The sequence below is a fragment of the Helianthus annuus genome, chromosome 17 (genome assembly GCF_002127325.2).
Source record: "Helianthus annuus cultivar XRQ/B chromosome 17, HanXRQr2.0-SUNRISE, whole genome shotgun sequence".
Classification (NCBI taxonomy): Eukaryota; Viridiplantae; Streptophyta; class Magnoliopsida; order Asterales; family Asteraceae; genus Helianthus; species Helianthus annuus.
The window spans coordinates 69,627,617-69,647,835 of NC_035449.2; the positions used below are offsets into that span (position 1 = coordinate 69,627,617).

The 20,219-nt window shown below is 38.9% G+C and overlaps 2 protein-coding genes across 2 annotated transcripts; one reads left to right on the forward strand and one right to left on the reverse strand.

Moving 5' to 3' along the window:
- Nucleotides 1-2,074, forward strand: LOC110922356 (pentatricopeptide repeat-containing protein At2g21090). Its single transcript, XM_022166676.2, has one exon. The coding sequence runs from the start codon at nt 259-261 to the stop codon at nt 2,071-2,073; it is 1,815 nt and encodes a 604-aa protein (XP_022022368.1). The 5' UTR covers nt 1-258; the 3' UTR covers nt 2,074.
- Nucleotides 2,075-3,245: 1,171 nt separating this feature from the next.
- LOC110921632 (RNA N6-adenosine-methyltransferase mettl16) lies at nt 3,246-7,622 on the reverse strand. Its single transcript, XM_022165974.2, has 7 exons — nt 7,325-7,622; nt 6,444-6,649; nt 5,539-5,890; nt 5,251-5,458; nt 4,404-4,544; nt 4,241-4,310; nt 3,246-3,436 (listed from the first exon to the last, which is right to left on the reverse strand). The coding sequence occupies exons 1-7, from the start codon at nt 7,546-7,548 to the stop codon at nt 3,336-3,338; spliced, it is 1,302 nt and encodes a 433-aa protein (XP_022021666.1). The 5' UTR covers nt 7,549-7,622; the 3' UTR covers nt 3,246-3,335.
- Nucleotides 7,623-20,219: the final 12,597 nt, after the last annotated feature.

Below are 20,219 nucleotides of genomic sequence, written 5' to 3' on the forward strand. Positions count from 1 at the left end.
TCCACTACTTTTATAAAAACTTAAAAGTACTTGAATTGCAATTCGCTCTATTGAAATTGAAATTGGGACAAATTTGACGTGGCAATATTCGATCGGCGAACCGTCATCACAGCCGCCGCTCGCCGGAACTAAAAGGCTCCGGCCACCATCACTACCAATAACAACAACAACAAAACAAAAACAAATAAAGATCCAAATGAAGTTCACCATCAACAACAAAACAACACCTTTCTCGTAACATGGTGTCTTTCTTTTGCAATGCCCTCTTTCAACCCCACCAACTACAACCAAATTCAGCGTCCCTGTGTCATCCAATCAGTCCTCAATTTATGCTCCAAAGGCCTTATAACCGAAGCGGTCAAATCACTCGATAATTTAGCATCCAAAGGCCTGCGTTTGGACACCAAATCTTTAGCCTTTTTGTTGAAACAATGTGCGAATAATAGATTGATTAAAGAAGGGAAATGGGTGCATTTGCATATGAATGTTACAGGTCGGAAAAGACCCGGTACGTTCTTGTGTAATCAGTTGATTCATATGTATTCGGAATGTGGGGATTCTGTTGGTGCACGTAAGGTGTTTGATGAAATGCCTGTGAGAAACTTGTATTCGTGGAACAGTATGCTTTCTGGGTATGCTAAGTTGAGGATGATGGAGCCTGCTCGGACGTTGTTTGATCGAATGGGTGAGAAGGATGTCGTGTCGTGGAATACAATGGTTATAGGTTATGCGCATAACGAGGATTTTAATGAGGCGTTGAGGTTTTATAAAGAGTTAAAAATGTTGAAGATAGGATTGAATGAGTTTAGTTTTGCTGGAGTTTTGACTGTTTGTGTGAAAAGAAAGGATTTGGAACTCACGAGACAGGTTCATGGGCAGGTGTTTGGTTTTGGTTTCTTGTCGAGTTTGGTGCTTTGTAGTTCGATGATTGACTGTTATGTGAAATGTGGCGAGATGAGCGATGCGAGAAAGCTGTTTGATGAAATGCCTAAAAGAGATGTCGTTTCTTGGACTACTTTGATTTCGGGTTATGCAAAATGGGGCGACATGAATACGGCTAGGCAGTTGTTTGACGACATGCCGAAGAAGAATCCTGTGTCTTGTAATGCAATGATCTCCGGGTATGCAAGAAACGGTTTCGGGCATGAAGCGCTTGAGTTGTTCACAGAAATGATGGTTAAACGAGTTAAACCCGATCAATTCACTTTCAGCAGTGCTCTATGTGCTTGTGCTAGCATCCCATCGATCAAAAACGGTAAACAAATCCACGGGTTTTTAATCAAAACACATTTCAAACCGAACACTATAGTCGTTAGCTCTCTGATCGACATGTATTCCAAATGTGGAAATCTAGCACTCGCTGATCGTGTTTTCAAACTCACGAGTGATAAAACCAACACGATACTATGGAACACTATGATATCTGCATTGGCACAACACGGTCATGGAGAATCAGCAATGAACGTGTTCTCCGACATGGTCAACTCACAAGTCAAACTAGATAGAATCACATTCGTCGTGATTCTAAATGCATGTAGTCATTCGGGTCTAGTTAAAGACGGGCTAAATACTTTCAACACGATGATGCATGAACATAATGTTATTCCTGATGAAGAACACTATGCGTGTTTGATTGATCTTTTGGGTCGAGCAGGGTGTTTTGATGAGGTGGTAAATCAGTTAAGAACAATGCCTGTTAAACCCGATGCTCGTGTATGGAAATCTTTACTAGGGATATGTAGGATTCATGGAAACTTAGACTTAGGAATAAAAGCTGCTGAACGGTTAATTGAGTTGGAACCAAGATCTTCTGTAGGGTATGTGTTGCTTTCGGGTATGTATGCAGCTTCCGGAAGGTGGGAACATGTGTCGAAAGTGCGAAAACTTATGAACGAAAGAGACGTGAGGAAAGAAAGAGGCGTTAGTTGGTTAGAAGACGGGAACAAGTTGCATGCTTTTGCGGTATCAGATAAATCGCACATTTTAAAAGATGAGCTTGAGTCAGTTTTGGAGATTTTGTCTATTCAGATGGAAGATGATGAATTGATGATGACTCCTTTTTCTGATGCTTGAAGAAGGTAATGTTGATTTTTAAAGATGGGAAAAATGAGTGTATTTTTATTTAATTTGATTTTTGAGGATTTATATTTAGTTACAACAAGTTACGACAATCATTTATTAAATGCCAAATCATAAAATTCTGGATAAAAACATCAAGCTACTTTAACGATTACAAGGGTACAAATATTGATTTAGAAACTAGTGAATAACTCAAACTAAACTGTCTAGGTGTTCTTAAAGATGCTTTCGATTAGATGTTGCGAAGAAAGAAATGTGACTGCGTTCGATGTCCGGTGGATAGATGCAAGAAAAGAGAGATGTACAAGTCTAATAACGACCACATGACTTGTAGTCCAAAGTACAAAGGTGTTTGTTAATGTGTACATCTTCAGGTGGCGAGTGTTCAAGTCCCACTGTAGGCAAAATTAAGTATTTAAGAGTAGGTTGATTTGTCGTTCAACAGAAAAGAAGTTATTATAACGAAAACGGGATATTACAAATTTACAATGTTAGTTATAAAAAAAGTTTTAAAGTCCTATTTTTCGTTTGATAACATTACATTTCTATTTATACTAATTTTTTTAATTATTAAACAGGTTGTTTTTTGTGAGTTGATGAGTCAAACCTAACATGAATTCGAACATGACACCCATGTCCGCTCGTTAACATGAACATACTCTGGTTAACACAAATAATTTTCCACATATTAATACTTTAAAGTTATAAACTTCTAACAAAATTACACAAACAGACATAAAACAATCATGCTTAAACAATAAAGCTTGGTGTTCATTTCTCTTTTAATTATCAAATAGTTTTAAGTTATGTACCAAACTTCAAAAAACAATTCGTGAACCATTTAGCGGGAAGTTCGCTTGTGTCCGTTAGTTTAATAAATGAACGAACACGAACAACAAATTTTGTTTGTTTAAAAAAAAAAATCGAAACTGAATCTGAACAATAAGGTTTTCATAATCACATATAACACATGCATTATTCTCTATTTAATTCAAAAAAAAATGAAAAGAAAAGGTGTTTTCAGGGTCAGTCAATGATTACTCACAATACAACCCTAATCTTTTTTGACGCGTTACCCAACCCAACCCGCCCAATTTGCCATCTGTAGGATTGTGTCTATGGTCGGAGAAGCTGCCAGTTATTGCCAATATATTAACCAGAACGACGAAAAAGAATCTTCCTGATGCATAAATTAATCAAGAGTAGACAGACACTGGTACAAAAGAAGATGGTAAAAAAAGCGCTAACTATTAAAATTACTGGTGATTCGAATTTGAGATGTGTGTGGAAACTTTTTCTGGGCAAAATTCTTTCCTCAAAGCATCCTCCAACTGCAGGAATACTGATGAGAGTAACCCTGCAAACAAAACGAGAAAACGTCTAAATAATCATGTTTATAAGCCAAGGTTGTCAAGAGACAAAATTTACATTTTTTTACAAATTACAATTTTAATTCAATCTTATCACAAATTTCAAAGGTATCACATATACTTCGGGGTGTCAATGAGTCAAGTCGAGGCCAAGCTCAAGCTTCGCCTCGACTCATTTATTTATTTTATTTATATACATATATAAATATTTTTAATACAACTATAAGTTTATTTTATATAGAGAACAGAAGGGTAGGGATCCTGTACATTAATCCAAAAGTGTGAGAAGTGTATTATAACACCATATATAACACTATATAACACCATATAAACACCGTATAACACTATGTAACACCATATAACACTATGTAACACTATATAACACTATATAACAAATATACATCTATCATATACATGCTATCAGACAAAATATAGTGTTATATTTGTTATATAGTGTTACATAGTGTTATATGGTGTTATATGTTGCTACATAGCGTTATACGGTGTTTATATGGTGTTATATAGTGTTATATATGGTGTTATAATACACTTCTCACACTTTTGGATTAATGTACAGGATCCTCTACCTAGAACAGAAAATATATTATTTAGTTAATTTATCATAATTATACATATAATAATAGTTATTGGAATAAAGTACACATTGCTACATTAGTCACATTATCTTATTACACATTTGTTCAAAAGAAGTTACTAATAATCAACCTACAATATTCTGCATTTTCACTAACACATAATTCAAGAACAAAAAAAAAAAAAAAAAAAAAAACCTGGCACAATGGTTTCTCCAGGTTTCAAGGATCCTCTAACTAAAAGAGTTCCCGGAATCTGCTCAAAGACCTATAAAAGAGAAAGAAATATATAAACACAAATGTATTCTTGCAATAAGCAACAATACCCAAGTATATAATCATTAAGTAATAGCATGCTTACCGTTACGCGGAAATGCAAATCATTTGAAATTACATCAATATAAAACAAGGCAGCATTTAATTTACAGGATGCGCCACTCCCTTTGAAGAAGGATTCAACTGATTGGAGAACATGAAATGCACTGAACTGGCGTTGGATCCCCTGATGAAATATTAATATTGGAGATTTAGGCATAATTTTTGAAAATGAATATAACTTTTCTCTAATTATTATTAATAGAATTAACTTAACAAATAGTTTCAAATACATCCTTATGATCAGACTATTACTCAATAAAGATATTATCATCAATTGTTATCTGTTTCCGCTGCAGATTTTTGCATAAGAAATTAGAGACCTATTTTATTATACGAGTAAAATGCCATTTTCGTCCTTGAGATTTGACTAGTTTTGTGACTTTTGTCCAAATATTTGATTTTTCGCATCTGGGTCTAAAAGGTTTGAAAACTTTGCTGTTTTTATCCGGCTTGTTAATTCCATCCATTTTTCTTCATCAAGTCAGCGATATTTCTGTCTTTTTTTCTAGATTAAAGGGCAATTCGGTCTTTTTCACTTTATGTAAAAAGATCAAATACCCCTGAAAAAGACCGAATTGCCCTTTAAGTTAACAAAAAAGACAGAAATACCCATTACTTAACGGAGAAAAATGGATGGAGTTAACGAGCCGGATAAAAATGGCAAAAAGATATCAAACCTTTTGGATCCAGATGCGGAAAAACAAACCTTTGGACGAAAGTCACGAAAGTCGCAAAACTAACATTTTAATCTTATTAGACTCTACATACGCGTATTTAGACCAAGATCATACAAAAGAGGTGTATATCAATTTAACGAAATATATACTGACCTCAAGCATGAAAGTGAGGACATTTTTTGAAGCCACGTGAGACGATATTATCTTTTTAGTTGGAGGAATAAAAGACCACGCAATTCCCCACCGACTAGTTTGACCTTGAACAAATTCGGTCGTCTTAACTACGGTAACTCCCACTTCACGAAGTTTCGATATTAAACTTTTCAAATTTGATTTCTTTCCAACCATTGATGTGTACCACCTATAACAAACACAAAACTATAATACAAAATAATAACACAAAAAAAAAAAAACTAAAAGATTTTTTTAAACGGGTTGTACCTGAATGATTGTTTAAGTTGAACACTATCTTGAATCATTCGACTGATAAAAGCCTGTTCACCACCGGGACAAACCATCTCTGCCGGAGTCCCACCACAAGATGTGTTTGGATTAAGGCCCGCTTCATCCATTGTCTCGAAAAAAGGAGGATTACAAATACAAAAGTCAAACTTCTCATTGTTTTTTACCACACCTAGAAGTATAGGGGGGCCGGTGTAACTTCCACCATCGTTAGTGTTTTGATTAGTCAACTCTTCCTCAATGTCAACTTTTCGAATCTCGATTAGTTTGGATATTTGTGGGTTATTCTTAACGTTTTTCTCGGCCCATTCTAGTGCTACGTCCGTCACGTCTGTTATAAATTAAGCAACATCCGTAGCCATTAAATTTTGTATACCATATCCAAGTTTCTGACTATAAAATAAAAAAACAAAGTAAAATGTCATTTTCGTCCCTGAGGTTTGGCTACTTTCGTCCAAAGGTTTGTTTTTTAGCATTTGAATCCAAAAGGTTTGAAATCTTGCCATTTTCATCCGACTCATTAACTCCATCCAATTTTAATGTTAAGTCAGGGGTATTTTTGTCTTTTTAGACAACTTTGTGATGATTAAAGGGTTTGGGTGGGGAGAAAGTCAACGGAGGTGGATCTTTATTTCTTGTAGTGTTTTTTGTTTTAATAAAAAATGTCTAAAAAGACGGAAATGCCCCTCATTTAACGGAGAAAAATGGTTGGAGTTAACGAGTCGGATGAAAATGTCAAGATTTCAAACCTTTTGGATCCAGATGCGAAAAAAAACAAACCATTGGACGAAAGTCGCAAAAGTGGCCAAACCTCAGGGACAAAAAAGTCGTTTTACTCTAAAAACAATAATAAATTACAAGAAATGAAAAAAAAATTCAAGTACCTGATCCAACGAAACTCCAACCAAGAAGGGAAGCACCAAGTAGAGGATAAATGCAATTGGCCCCAGTGCCGATATCAAATCCTTTTATGATATTGTTGTCTCCATGATAATTGGGAATGATGTCAGACGATAAAAGGTCCTCGATCCAGTGGATATAGTTAGATCTATTGGGTACCGTGGGGCACAACTGTCCATCGGGGATCCACCTAATGATAAAAATCATAGCTTGTTCAAAACCTTAATTTGACTAACAGCCTAACACAGAAAAGAATACAGGCCCATGTGAATGTCACAAACTAAAGCTGATTAAAGGATACGCATGTATGTACGCACCCACACCATAATGGGCATGTGAAACAATCTTTAAAATTTGTGAAAAATGATGGCTTATTTATGTTTCAAGATTTGGGAGATCTAGCAAGCAAGCGAACCTTGTAGACTAAGCCGGCCCGACTCGACTCTCTTACAAACCGAGCAAATTTCAAGCGACCAAATTGACCATTTTTTAAAATGACCCGGTTCGCCCCATACCCAAACCCATTTTGACCCAAACCCGTTGTGACCCGACCAAAATGAACCCATTCTGACCCGCCCGTTTTGCTAGGCATAGATAATTCAGAACCTTAAATTCCCAAATACAATTTCACCTGCCCGTTTTAAAATCACACCTAATTAACTAATTTGAGGCCTAATTTTATAACCATCAACCAAAAATTTCATATTGTAATTCAGAACCTTAAATTTCCCAAATTCTAATTCATAAAATCCCCACTGATTTGAATCCAAAATCGAAATTCACAAAATACCCACTAAAACAAACCATATGCCAATGATTTCAATTAAGAAAACGTATATGAACCCAATTGGGGGTGAGAACATACCAAGTGATGGAGTGATCATGCAGAAGCAAAACCCTAGTGAGCTCACGAGTGGCATTGAAGTCTTTCCAGTCGATCTTGGGCTTCCCTTCACGGGAGTAGAAAACGTAGGGTTGAAATGAAGGATATAGAGATGCTAAGAGAGTGAAGTCCGGTGGGTTATCGGAGTATTTGTTCCGGGGGTGTATGCTCCGTTTCTCCGGCGCTCTCTTCCTCTTCTTCCCCATTTTTTTTTATCTGGTTTTTTTCAATTGGCATTTATTTAGGCCCACTCACAACTCACGTCGGCCCATTGTTGGTTAGGGGGTGTTTGTTTTTTTTTTTTAAATGAAAAACTCTTCTTAACCTTTTGTGTGTGTCCCACACATACCATGCGCAGACGTTTGAGTCTGCAGTGTGTTTGTTTTCACGAAGTGGTTTCATTCAAAAATATCTGTCTGTTCTGTTTTTGGGACATATGTGGACTTAAGTCTTCTAACCTCTTTTCCTCCTCTTCTAAACATAGATCCTCCACACAAACCCTAGCTCCTTCTTCCCCACCCCTTCCTCCTCCCAGCCGCCACCTCCACATCTCCTTCACCTCCACAGTGTCGCCGACAACTCCCCCACCTCCACAGCCATCGCCGACAACCCCTACCTCCACCGCCGCCGACACCTCCCCTACCTCTACCGTCGCCGACACTTTTAAATAGTGGTAAATTGGTCAATGGTATTCTTGTGTCATCTCCTAAAATTAGTGAACTATATGAGCTCCCTAGGCCGCCTGCGTCTCCTTCAAAAGGAGAGGATTCTCTGCCCCTTTGGTCTCCTTCAAAGATTCTAATAAGTCACCAGATGTGCCCTCATCAGGACGTTAAACACAAGCCAACGGATCCTAAAACTGCATTCCAGGCAGGGACACATGTTATTATGATATGTTTTATAGTATGAGGTATAGATCGATAAACTGTTGGTAGGTTAGGATTATTTTTGACCTGTGTAATTGGAGTAGTATTTTAATTTGTATAGTTCAAAATTTTAATTGTTGTTTAAATTCTGATTTTTGTTTAATGTTAGTTCATTAATTCTGATTTTTGTTTAATGTTAGTTCATAATTCTAATTGTTGTTTAAATCCTTATTTTTGTTTAATGTTAGTTCATAATTCTGATTTTTGATTAATGATTACGTTAATTTTTTGTGATTGATATTGAATATAGATGTTCAGATTATTTCAGCAGCTTGCAGAAGTTAAAAAACAAACAGTCTTCTTCTTGCAGACTATAGAGGTTTGGTCCACCTCTTCAGTTACAGATGTCTGCAGATGTGGTCCGCAGATTGCAGAATTTTTACCTCTGAAAAAACAAGCAACACCTTAGTGTAAAGATATTGTGGATTCTTATTTAAGTAAATTGTTTTAGTCTTGTCTTACTTAAATTAAAATGTTCAAATAGATTTTTTTTTCTCCTCTGAGTTGTTTCTGAGGTTTCCATATTTTAGTCATTTTTCGTTCAATACACTAACTCCATTCAAAAGCTATCGTTAACTCATGGGCATTTTTGTCACTTTGTGTTATTCTTTAATTTATCAATTTTTTAAAATTAAAAAACCCTTTTCTATTGAAAACATAAACCAAACTAGTTTTTCTACCCGTCGCGTGTTGCGGTAGTGGCATACGCGAAATGATAGCGTATAGACTACAATCATCCAGACTCGTTTTCGAACTAAATTTACGTCAAAACGTATGATAACTCAAATTTTAACCGTCGAATCAAAACGTATTACATTTGACCCGATTTGTTTTCAAACAAAATTTATGTCAAAATGTAGTCCAACTCAAAACGTACATAATAATTATGTTAAAGCGTAGACGAATTCGAATTTATACCGACACATCCATTAAAATAAAAGTAAGAAATTAGTTTTAGGGGATGCTTCAAACTTTAGAAACTTAAGGAGGTAAAAGTGACATCTACAAAGTTAGAGGGTTACCTTAGATATTATAGCAAAGTTTGAGGGTAGGATGGGTTACATGTCAAAATTTCGATGGTCAAAGAGAAGTTAGAAAGTATGGGGGCCTTTTGTCAAGTTCGAAAGTAGGAGGGTCATTTTTGCAAGTTAGAAAGTTAGTTTTTTTGTCAAGTTAGAAATTTGAGGGGTGAATATTGTCAATTTAGAAAAGATGGAGTGATTTTTTTCAATTCAGAAATGTGCTCAACACCGACCTTTCAATTTAAGATTACTAGCGGTAAGACCCGTGTACAAACACGGGTCGTTTCTTAGAAAACCATGCATAACACATATTGATAGAACATATAGATATGTGTATAGATATTGTACCAAAACGTGTTATCTATTATAGCTAAAAGACAATTATAAGTAAATATAAAAGATATTTAACAAACTTAATAAAAAATGTCTAAAAGATGTCTAACAAACTTAATAAAATTCACCAGTTACATATGATTATTTCCATTCTCTTATTCAAAAAAGAGAGTATCACCCATTGACAATATAAATTGTTATAAACATAAGTACATATAAAAGATGTCTAACAAACTTAATAAAATTCGAATACAACTTAACTTTAACAAACATTAACTAAGAACATACGATCACCTGCCTAAACAACACACATCAAACCTCACTCAAGAATTTATTATGCAGCAACATGTCCTTCGCTATATGTTGTGATCTGGTTAAATATGCTACTGCAAACAATGTAACAGCTGCTGATCCAACAATCTCCCTATACAACAGATGATACGAAAACCCTTCTTTATTACTTATTTTTATTTCTCATCAATATCTCCCTGATTTGTCCTTTGAATTGTAGTTCAAAGTCTAGGGAGAACATGTCTTCTTCATCATCCCTCTCAAGTTGAAGGTCCAACAAATCTTAGAGATCGTATGCATTCAGATTATATGCACTATCCATTTTAATCTCTTCAACACTACCATCTGATCTGATCAAAGTCAATACTTAGATTTTTAAGCATGACTTTCACTTTACTATTTTTGGATCAGTTGGTTTTCTTGGGCAAAGAACTATTGAAGATGAGTTTGGTGATTGTGGTCTGCTAACTAAATTTGCAATTGAGTCAGACAAATCGGATGATGAGAGAAGGTTTTTCGGAGTACCGATTTTTAGAGACAGAGCAGCAGTTGTAGGATAGACTGAGTTTTGAAGAACATTTGAATGTGCAGTTCTAACTTCTTCCAGCTTTTTGTAGGTCTCAACTATCTTCAGTTTAGACCATCTGGCAATGGATCTAACTGGACCATAACCAGCAACGACAAGCTCTGCTCTCATTCTTTTAAACTTCAATACCTCATCTGAATCCACTATTTTGACTTTCTTCCAATTAGGTGGAGTTGGCTTTACCAGAGGATCATTGTTCATTTTTGTGATTCTATCGATATGAGTTTTTCTCTTACGTGTGGAGATGATTTCTGGTGAAGGAGAATGTTTTGGTAGTGAAGATGAATGTATGGGAAATCTTTGTGACGTTGGAGATGGTTGGATTGTGGTTGGTGTAGTGAAAATGATCATGGCAGATGTTTGAGAAACTTCTGCTGAAACAACTGGTGTCTCAGCAGCTGTTTGGTAAACATCTGCTGATACTTTTGTGCTCCCAGCATCTATTGACAAAATGGGTGATGATGGTGTGGGAGGTATTTTCTCCTTCTTTTGTGGTGTTTTTTTTGGAGAAGGTTGGGATTTAGGTTGAGCAGGGGATACAATTTCTGTAGGATTAACTTTTGAATCTGGTGGCAACTTTCTCAGTGAATCTTTTCCCCCCTTTTTGGCATCATTATCATCATCATCATCATCTTTCTCAAAGATTGATGTAGCGGTGGAGCCAGTAAGTTCCAACAGATGTTCCTTAATGTTCATAATGTCTTCTTGTGTGTCTTTATACCTGGTATCAACCAAATTTCTGATAAATTCCAAACTAAAATTGCGGTTACTTTCAGCCAAATTCCTCTGAACTTGAAGGATGGGTTGCATATAATTCCAAAGCTCATTGGCAATTTCCTGTCGGGTAGGTTGACTTTTAAAAAGCTCTATCATCTGCTTAACCAATTATTTCATTTCAGCAACATTTGTTTCAATGGTAGACACTCTAACTGTCAAATCCTTATAAGTTAATTCATCACCTACTTTAATAGGATCATCTGAATTCCCACCTGTAGTGGTTGTATTTGTTTTGATAATAGGAGAAGTCTCCATATCATCAGAAACAGATGCCCCTTTTTCTTCGTTCTGGGGACTTCCCACTGAAGCAGAGATTACAGTTGTAACCTCATCAGTAGTTGCCTTCAAGGGAGTCTTAATGATGTAACCACTGTCCAACTGATCACCAATGGGTTCAACAGTTGTAGTGGCTGCTCCACTTGAACTACCACCAAGAGTTTCGTAATACTCAACGGGGATAACCTCCTCAACTGTTTGTAGTATAGGAGATTGAATTGGTTCAGACACAGTCATTTGTTGCGATCTACTCTCAGTAATGTGTGCATTAGAGGAACTGTTTTCTTTCTGAAATTCAATTGCTTCAAACAGAGGTAATATTGTTGATGGAACTTGAGTCGAGGGTTGTGGTGTAGAAAGCGTGATTGCCCTGGGAGAGGGACTTTTAAACATACTTTCATATGAAAGGTCTACTTCATGTTGTGGTGTCCCTGTACTTACAACATGATCCTTTTGTGAGGATACATGAGGAGTTTGGATGGGTTGAGATCTTTCCAACAACTGTGAGGAAGTAGCATCAGTGGTTTCAACTGACATTTGTGTTGTCACTGCATTAACCTCTGGGATCTTATCTTCCAGAGGAACCTTTTTAGTTTGTTTGGTTTTGATGGGCTTTTTGGATGTGACAGCTTTCTTTTTGCGTTTTCCTAGTGTGTGTTTCACAACACCGGTTGTGGTGTCATAATCACCATGAGCAGTTCGCTCAACAACAGAAGTTTGAGCAACTGATGCGGATGCATCAAAACCAGGCTCATCCCCCTTTGTTTCAGTTGTTGAAACTTTTGACTCTTTATCCATAAGTTTAGTAAAAGTTTTACTTGTAAGACTATTTATTTGAAAAGCTACACCTTGTTCAAAATCTGTTTGTGACACTTGTTTTCGTAGGTAGTAGCTTAGAAGTCTTGGATACAACAGAAAAGCATTACTACGAACACCTTTTTCAATTTTTTCACATTTTTCACATTATTCAACAAATCAGAAAACCGTGCTTGTGATAAATTGTAATCAGATTTTGTTAAAATAGCATAACCCAAATACTGAATGTTCAAAGGTATCTCATTAAATGCGGTGGTCTTGGCTGAGAGACAAGTTAAAAGAGTATGAAACAAAAATTTCATTGGCGGAGAGAAGTTTGGTTTGTAGATAGTAACTTCCTTTAATTGTGCATCATACCCTCTTTCAATGAACTCTTATGAAGTTTAAGTTTTTCAAAGTTGTTCTTACCTCCCAAGTCGTCCAATGCAAATGTAGTGGAAATTGTAAAGGGGGAAATTCGTACCAAACTTTCCCCGACCTTAGATGTGATGGCAACTGGATTATTATCTTCAACCTCTATTTCAGCATTAAACCAAAATTGTCGGAGTGTTTCTGTATGAACCGGAGCATCAGCAGTAAGAATTGATTTGTATTTTGATGACGTTAAAAGGTCAATTATTGAGTGATAGCGGGTGTTTTTGCTGGTTTTCTCGAAGATGGGGAGGTAGTTGTGAGGGTTTTTGATGTTCAGAGACATGATCGGAGAAGAAGGTGATTTGGGGATGAAACAGGGTTTAAGTTGGAGGATTTTTAACATGTTGGAAACTGTTTTTGAGAATTTTAAATTCGAGACTGCAGTGGTAGAACCTCGATTTAGGGATGAAACAGCTTTTACATAGAGAGAAGAAGTGAATGCTAACGTGGTAGTAATTACAAATATTTGATGGCTAAGATCTGTCCACGTCAGAACCTCTCTTGCGACAACCGATGATAGTTGTTTGGAAACCTCTGTTGGTCGTTGGGAACAGTGTGAGTCAAACAGTCGTTAGATAAACAGAAGTTATGAGAAAAGATGATAACTTTCAGCAGTTGTTTTATTTTTAGCTAACATCTGTCCACGTCAGAACCTCTGTTGTCATAATGGATGACAGTCAGCAGTATAGTAAATCAACAGTCATTAGGATAAACAGAAATTATGACAACAGACGGTACCTTTAACAGTGGATGTATTTTTAGGCAAGCAGAAGTTTCAAAAACAGTTTTTTTTTCAATCGGTGTAACTCAACAGTCGTAAGTCTAACATCTATTATTAGCCCAACCACTGTTAGTATCAAATCCTCTGTTAAGCATTTTAAGATTGAATATCATCTGTTGTTCGTTAACATCTGTTGACCCATTGCAGACCTTTGCATCTTTAGACATTTATTCATCAGCAGATGCTCTCTTTTGTTAGACTTTAGCTACAACACACCTTTTATGACACCAAAATATACCGTAAATTCTTCCAAAAAACTGTTGTTGATAAACAAAATTATATAACAATACTTATAGCAGACGTTATATAACAATACTTATTCATCATTAGAACAACCACTGTTAGTATCAAATCCTCTGTTAAGCATATTTGTCACACCCCCAAAAAATCCACACGCGGAGTACCACCGCTTGGAGGCGTGACATGACCAGGATCAAGCCACCAATCATATCGAACATGTAATTAATAACAAGTAATAGTAAATGCAAACCAATCATTCAATACGATAGGTGTTCGAAACGTAAGTATAGTTTCAAAGTGTAGCGGAAGCATAAGTATGAAAACCCAATAAATAACATAAGTTCAAATGTTTAAATGTTTTAACATGGCATCCACGATCCATGTCCCACAACGACCTGCTCCTCCCTGTGCAAGCTCTATATGTACCTAAGGTCCTGCAAGGCATGCAGCAGAGAGTCAACAACTAGTTGAGCGAGTTCACAGTTAATAGTTCAGTAATCGTAATAGTATAGTAAGCCTTGTGTTCGTTCATTAAGTCATGTATCGTATTAGTTCGTATCGCGGCCCTCTAGGCATGTATGCGAAGATTAGGGAAAGTTCCCAAGTATTCTAGACTAGGTATATTTGTATCGCGGCCACCCGGCATGTGTGCGAAGTTTAGTGTATAGTTCACGGCCTTCCTAGGCATGTGTGCGAAGATTAGTCATATTATCGCGGCCAACCCCGGCGTGTGTGCGAAGATCAGTTCTATAAGTATCACTAGTCTAGTCGTATCTTATCAATAACCCTTCCTCACCCGAGGACCATATAACTAAGTTCCATAAGCTAGGTAAGTACAAGTAAATAATCCAACCCATTCCCACCCTGGGAACCCCATGCCTTGGCTGTGTGAACTCACCTTGGTTTGCTCGGTATGCTAAGTATGTGCTCACAGTTAATCAATCACGTCCTAAGGTACGCACGTATACATGATCAGTTTATATCCAAGTTGTTCACGACTAATCATCATCATAACACAATAATCAAGATTCAAATTAAAGCACAGAACCATCAAATCAAAGCTAGGGTTTACAAGTATTCTAATAATCAAGAATTGATACAATCAAACAATCAATAAACGATTACCTTGAATTGATTCTAGTTAGGGTATGGAAATCAAGAGCGATGGATATCTTGTGCCAATGATGATGGTGATGATGATTGCCAGAGAATCAGAGGATTGCAAGTACGTGTTTTTGTTTTGTGTAAATGATTAGTGAAAAGAGATTAGGGTTAAGTATGGTTTAATTTTCACTAATTACTCTATACACCCTGAACTACTATATCTTACACAAGCACACCATCTCACATCAATTTCACAGTTTCACCACCAAGTTCACATATTTGACAAGTCTTCCACAATTAACACATAACCATGCATAATCACACAATACACTTCATTGTATCAAAACGTTACAGTTCCATAGCCAATTATTTGTGCAATTAAACAACTAAACAATACATGAACATGCAATAAATGCGAAATAGAAATCTTGGAAATTCGATTGTCACATTATCCCCAACTTAAAAGAAATTTCATCCCGAAATTTAGCATGCGGTTACTGAGGAAGCTAGGTAAGTTGTATCGTTTACTGATTTTCCTGGGGTGTCACATCATCCCCCCGTTGATTTGGAATTTCATCCCGAAATTCCGCAGTAGGAGCTTCAGCCTCAGTAGTAGTTGCATTGGTTTCGAATAACTAGGGGTACTTTTCTGTCATCTGATCTTCGCGTTCCTAGGTGTACTCTGGGCCACGTTTGAAGTTCCAACGAACTCGGACAAGAGGGATTCTCTTGTGTTTGAGGACCTTAACATCCCGATCCGTGATTTCTACAGGTTCCTCGACGAAGTGCAACTGCTCGTCGATAGTGAGTTCCTTAAAAGGAACTATGAGGGTCTCATCTGACAGGCACTTCTTCAGATTCGACACGTGGAATACATTGTGAACTGCACCGAGTTCAGCTGGTAGGTTTAGTCTGTAGGCCACTTTGCCTATTCTTTCAGTGATTTCGAACGGTCCAACGTACCATGGATTGAGCTTGCCTCGTTTACCAAATCGAACCACACCCTTCCAGGGTGAGACTTTAAGTAAAACCCGGTCCCCGACCTGAAATTCCAATGGCTTCCTACGCTTATCCGCGTAGCTTTTCTGGCGGTCGCGAGCTGCCGCCATGCGTTGTCGTATTTGTGCTATTCGTTCAGTAGCGTCAACTACCATTTCTGGACCTGTAATCTGACTATCCCCCACCTCTGCCCAACAGAGAGGTGACCGGCATTTACGCCCGTACAATGCCTCGAATGGAGCGGCTTGTATGCTGGTGTGGTAACTGTTATTGTACGAAAACTCCACTAACGGGAGGTGCTTTTCCCAGCTGTTGCCGAAATCGATAACACATGCCCGAAGCATGTCTTCTAAGGTTTGAATAGCGCGTTCAGATTGCCCATCCGTCTGAGGGTGATAAGCTGTGCTCATGTCTAATCGAGAGCCAAAAGCTTTGTGCATTGCTTGCCATAGTTCTGAAGTGAATCGTGCATCCCGATCCGAAATAATAGAGGTTGGTACCCCGTGCCTAGAAATAACTTCTTTCAGGTAGATGTCTGCTGGAGTGGAGAACTTATCCGTTTCTTTGATAGCCAAGAAATGTGCAGACTTTGTGAGTCGATCAACGATCACCCAAATGGTATCATTCCCGCGCTGAGATCTAGGCAGGCCAGTAACAAAATCCATGGAAATTTCTTCCCATTTCCACTGTGGTATCCTGGGTTGTTGCAGTAGACCTGAGGGTTTCTGGTACTCTGTCTTGACTCTCGCACAAGTCAAACATTTGCCGACGTAAGTTGCAATGTGGGCCTTCATGCTAGGCCACCAATATGTTGTTCTGATGTCGTGGTACATTTTATCCGACCCTGGATGTACCGAGTAGCGAGACTTATGAGCTTCATCCATCACAAGTTCTCGTAAACCGCTATAAAGTGGGACCCAAATACGTCCTGTTACATAGTAGGCGCCGTCTTCCCTCTGTTCTAATCGTTGCCTCGAGCCACGTAAAGCTTCAGCCTTTACGTTTTCTGGTTTCAATGCTTCCACCTGAGCATCTCGTATCTGTGCAGGAAGATCAGACTGAATAGTAAGCTGCAAAGCTCGTACACGCCTAGGTAAGGTATCCTTTCGACTAAGTGCGTCTGCCACAACATTGGCCTTGCCTGGATGGTACTTGATGGCGCATTCGTAATCATTAAGTAACTCGACCCATCGTCGTTGACGCATATTCAATTCCTTCTGCTTGAAGATATGCTCGAGACTCCTGTGATCGGTGTAAATAGTGCACTTGGTACCGTACAGGTAGTGTCGCCATATCTTGAGCGCGAAAACAACAGCTCCCAGCTCTAAATCGTGCGTCGTGTAGTTCCGTTCATGAATTTTGAGTTGACGAGAAGCGTAGGCAATAACTTTATCCCGTTGCATCAATACACACCCAAGACCCTGTATCGACGCATCACAATAAACCACAAAATCATCCGTGCCCTCTGGCAATGAGAGAATAGGTGCGCTGCAAAGCCTATTCTTTAGGTACTGGAAAGCAGTTTCCTGATTGTTGCCCCAGCGGTAGGTGACACCCTTCTGTGTCAGTAGTGTAAGTGGTTGAGCAATCTTTGAGAAATCTTTGATAAACCGTCTGTAGTAACCTGCCAAACCCAAGAATTGGCGTATTTCTGTTGGTGTACGTGGTGCAGGCCAGTTCCTGATCGAATCTACCTTGGATGGATCAATATGGATCCCGTCCTTATTTACTACGTGGCCTAGAAAGTGGACTTTACGAAGCCAGAAGTCACATTTCGAAAACTTAGCGTACAGCTGTTCCTTTCGAAGGAGTTCCAAAATAAGTCGTAGATGCTGTTCGTGCTCCTCCTGACTCTTGGAGTAGATCAGGATGTCGTCAATAAACACTATCACAAATTTGTCTAGGTAGGGTTTGCACACCCTGTTCATAAGATCCATAAATACGGCAGGCGCGTTCGTTAACCCGAACGGCATGACAAGAGACTCGTAGTGGCCGTAGCGAGTTCTGAATGCGGTTTTGGAGACGTCCTCGTCCCGGACTCCCAGCTGATGGTAACCTGACCTCAAGTCTATCTTGGAGTAGTAGCACGACCCTTGCAACTGGTCGAATAAGTTGTCACTTCGTTGAAGAGGATAACGATTCTTCACCGTCACCTTGTTGAGTTCCCGGTAGTCTATGCACATCCTGAAGGTACCGTCCTTCTTTTTCACAAATAACACTGGAGCTCCCCCAGGGCGAAGAGCTAGGACGAATAAAGCCCTTTTCTAAGAGCTCTTGTAGCTGCTTTGACAGTTCTTCCAGTTCAGTTGGAGCTAAACGATACGGTGCGTGAGCTATAGGTGCTGTCCAGAACTATAGGAATGAGGTCGATAGGAAGCGTCTGACCAGCGAGGATAAGATTACAACCCTGAACTATGTACGGCCTCTAGACCTTTACCATTAACTAACACTACGACACGTTGGGTGTTCAAGGGAGTTGGTGTACGTTTTAGCATTCGACTAACTTTCAAAGACATATAATTGGTATTCACACCCGAATCAGACAATATAGTAACATAGAAGTCGACAAGAAGAAACTTACCCATTATTACGATAAGATCGTTCCTTGCGTCACCCTGACCAATCATGTACACGCTACCCCGGCGTCATTGTTTCCATTGCTTCCCCCAACGCTATCCCCGTTGTCGTCCCTGTTTCCATGGTCGTGGTTCTGAGTCTGGTCCTGGTTTAATTGAGGGCAACCGCGTTTAAAATGACCTTCAGCCCCACACTGGAAACATCCCCGGTTTCCACGCTGTGGCTGCTGCTGTGTGTTCTGTGGAGCTGGTAGTTGCAGTTGCTGGTTCTGTGAAGATTGAGGCGGTCGTTGTTGTTCTTGAGTTACAGGACGTGAGTTTCGACAATCCTTAGCTTCATGACCAATCTTGAGACACCGCTGGCAACGACCCTTGTTGCACTGGCCACCGTGGTGTCTGTTACAATTGTTGCACCATGGGTGAATTCCTCGATATCTTTTCTGCCCATGACTACTAGAAAACTGCTGTCTGGGGCTCTGGTAGTCATCTATCTCTTGCTGCTGTGCCAGAGGCTGGACCAAAATTAATTCCTTGCTCAGGCTTTCATCCCACTTGCGTTTGTTATCACTAGAAGCACATGCAGTATCAGTTTTGACACGTTTTGGTAGTTTGTTCTGTCCTACAGCCTGGTCTGTGAGACGATGAGCAAGCCTAGTGACTTGCTGGATAGTGCCAAGACTAGCTGCGGTCATATGACTCTGGATTTCGGGCACCAGACCCTTGAGATACAGTTCGATGCGTTTGGTGGGAGGGTCTACCATAGTGGAACAAAATGTGGCTAATTCGTTTGATCTCCTCGTATAAGCTTCAATTTCAGACCCCACCATCTGTAGGTTGAGGAACTCTACCTCTAGTTTGTGGATGTCTTCTCGACTGCAAAACTCTTCCTTAATTAGGTCCTTGAACTCGTTCCAGGGAGTGGCACTAGCAGCTGCCAGTCCTAACATTTGAACCTGTGCTTCCCACCAGGTTAATGCAGCACCTTCGAGTGTTCCAGTCGCAAACTTTACTCTACGTGACTCAGGACAATCATGCACCTCGAAGTCAGTTTCGAGCCTCTCGAACCAATGGAGGAGGTCTTCAACTCCCTCAGTTCCACTGAAAGTACTAGGTCGACATTCCTTGAGGTTTTTTAAGGTGTAAACAGGTGACTGAGCGTGTTGATCTATTGTGTATAAGAATAGGACAAGGTTAAACACAAGAGTTGGTTTAGGAGTGTAGGATCTAAAGATCCTAGTTACGACTGCAGGGTTTACCTCCTGCTTGTATGGCTGCAAGTGCCGCAGCAATTCGTTCGTTAATGAGAGCCGTCAACTGGGCTTGTGTCATGTTGATATATCCGGCCATGATCTTCATAGCAAATGTAACGTAAGTGAGCATGGTTCGTGAGTAGTGCGATGACAGAAGAGTGTAAGCACATAAGTGTTCTCAAGCAATAACATATAGTGAGCAATGTGATCTAAACATACCACGAGCAAAGTTCTATGTAATTCTAGCATGTAGGCAATAAACAATAACCTTATTACCTAGGAGGTTGACGTGGAGCGAAGCGTCGTTGTGGATCGTTGAGAGCACTGTTCTGGTTATAGTCTGGTTTTAATAAAAACGTTTTCCCATATTAAAACCAAGTTCTCTATAACCAATGGCTCTGATACCAATCTGTCACACCCCCAAAATCCACATGCGGAGTATCACCGCCTGGGAGCGTGACATGACCAGGATCAAGCCACCAATCA

Excerpts from the sequence above, each read along its gene's own strand:
- LOC110922356 (XM_022166676.2), top strand. The coding sequence starts at position 259 with ATGCCCTCTTTCAACCCCACCAACTACAACCAAATTCAGCGTCCCTGT.
- LOC110921632 (XM_022165974.2), bottom strand. The coding sequence starts at position 7,548 with ATGGGGAAGAAGAGGAAGAGAGCGCCGGAGAAACGGAGCATACACCCC. Across the intron at positions 6,650-7,324 it reads CATGATCACTCCATCACTTG|GTGGATCCCCGATGGACAGT; the intron begins GTATGTTCTCAC and ends TTTTATCATTAG. Across the intron at positions 4,545-5,250 it reads TCCTCACTTTCATGCTTGAG|GGGATCCAACGCCAGTTCAG; the intron begins GTCAGTATATAT and ends ATATTTCATCAG.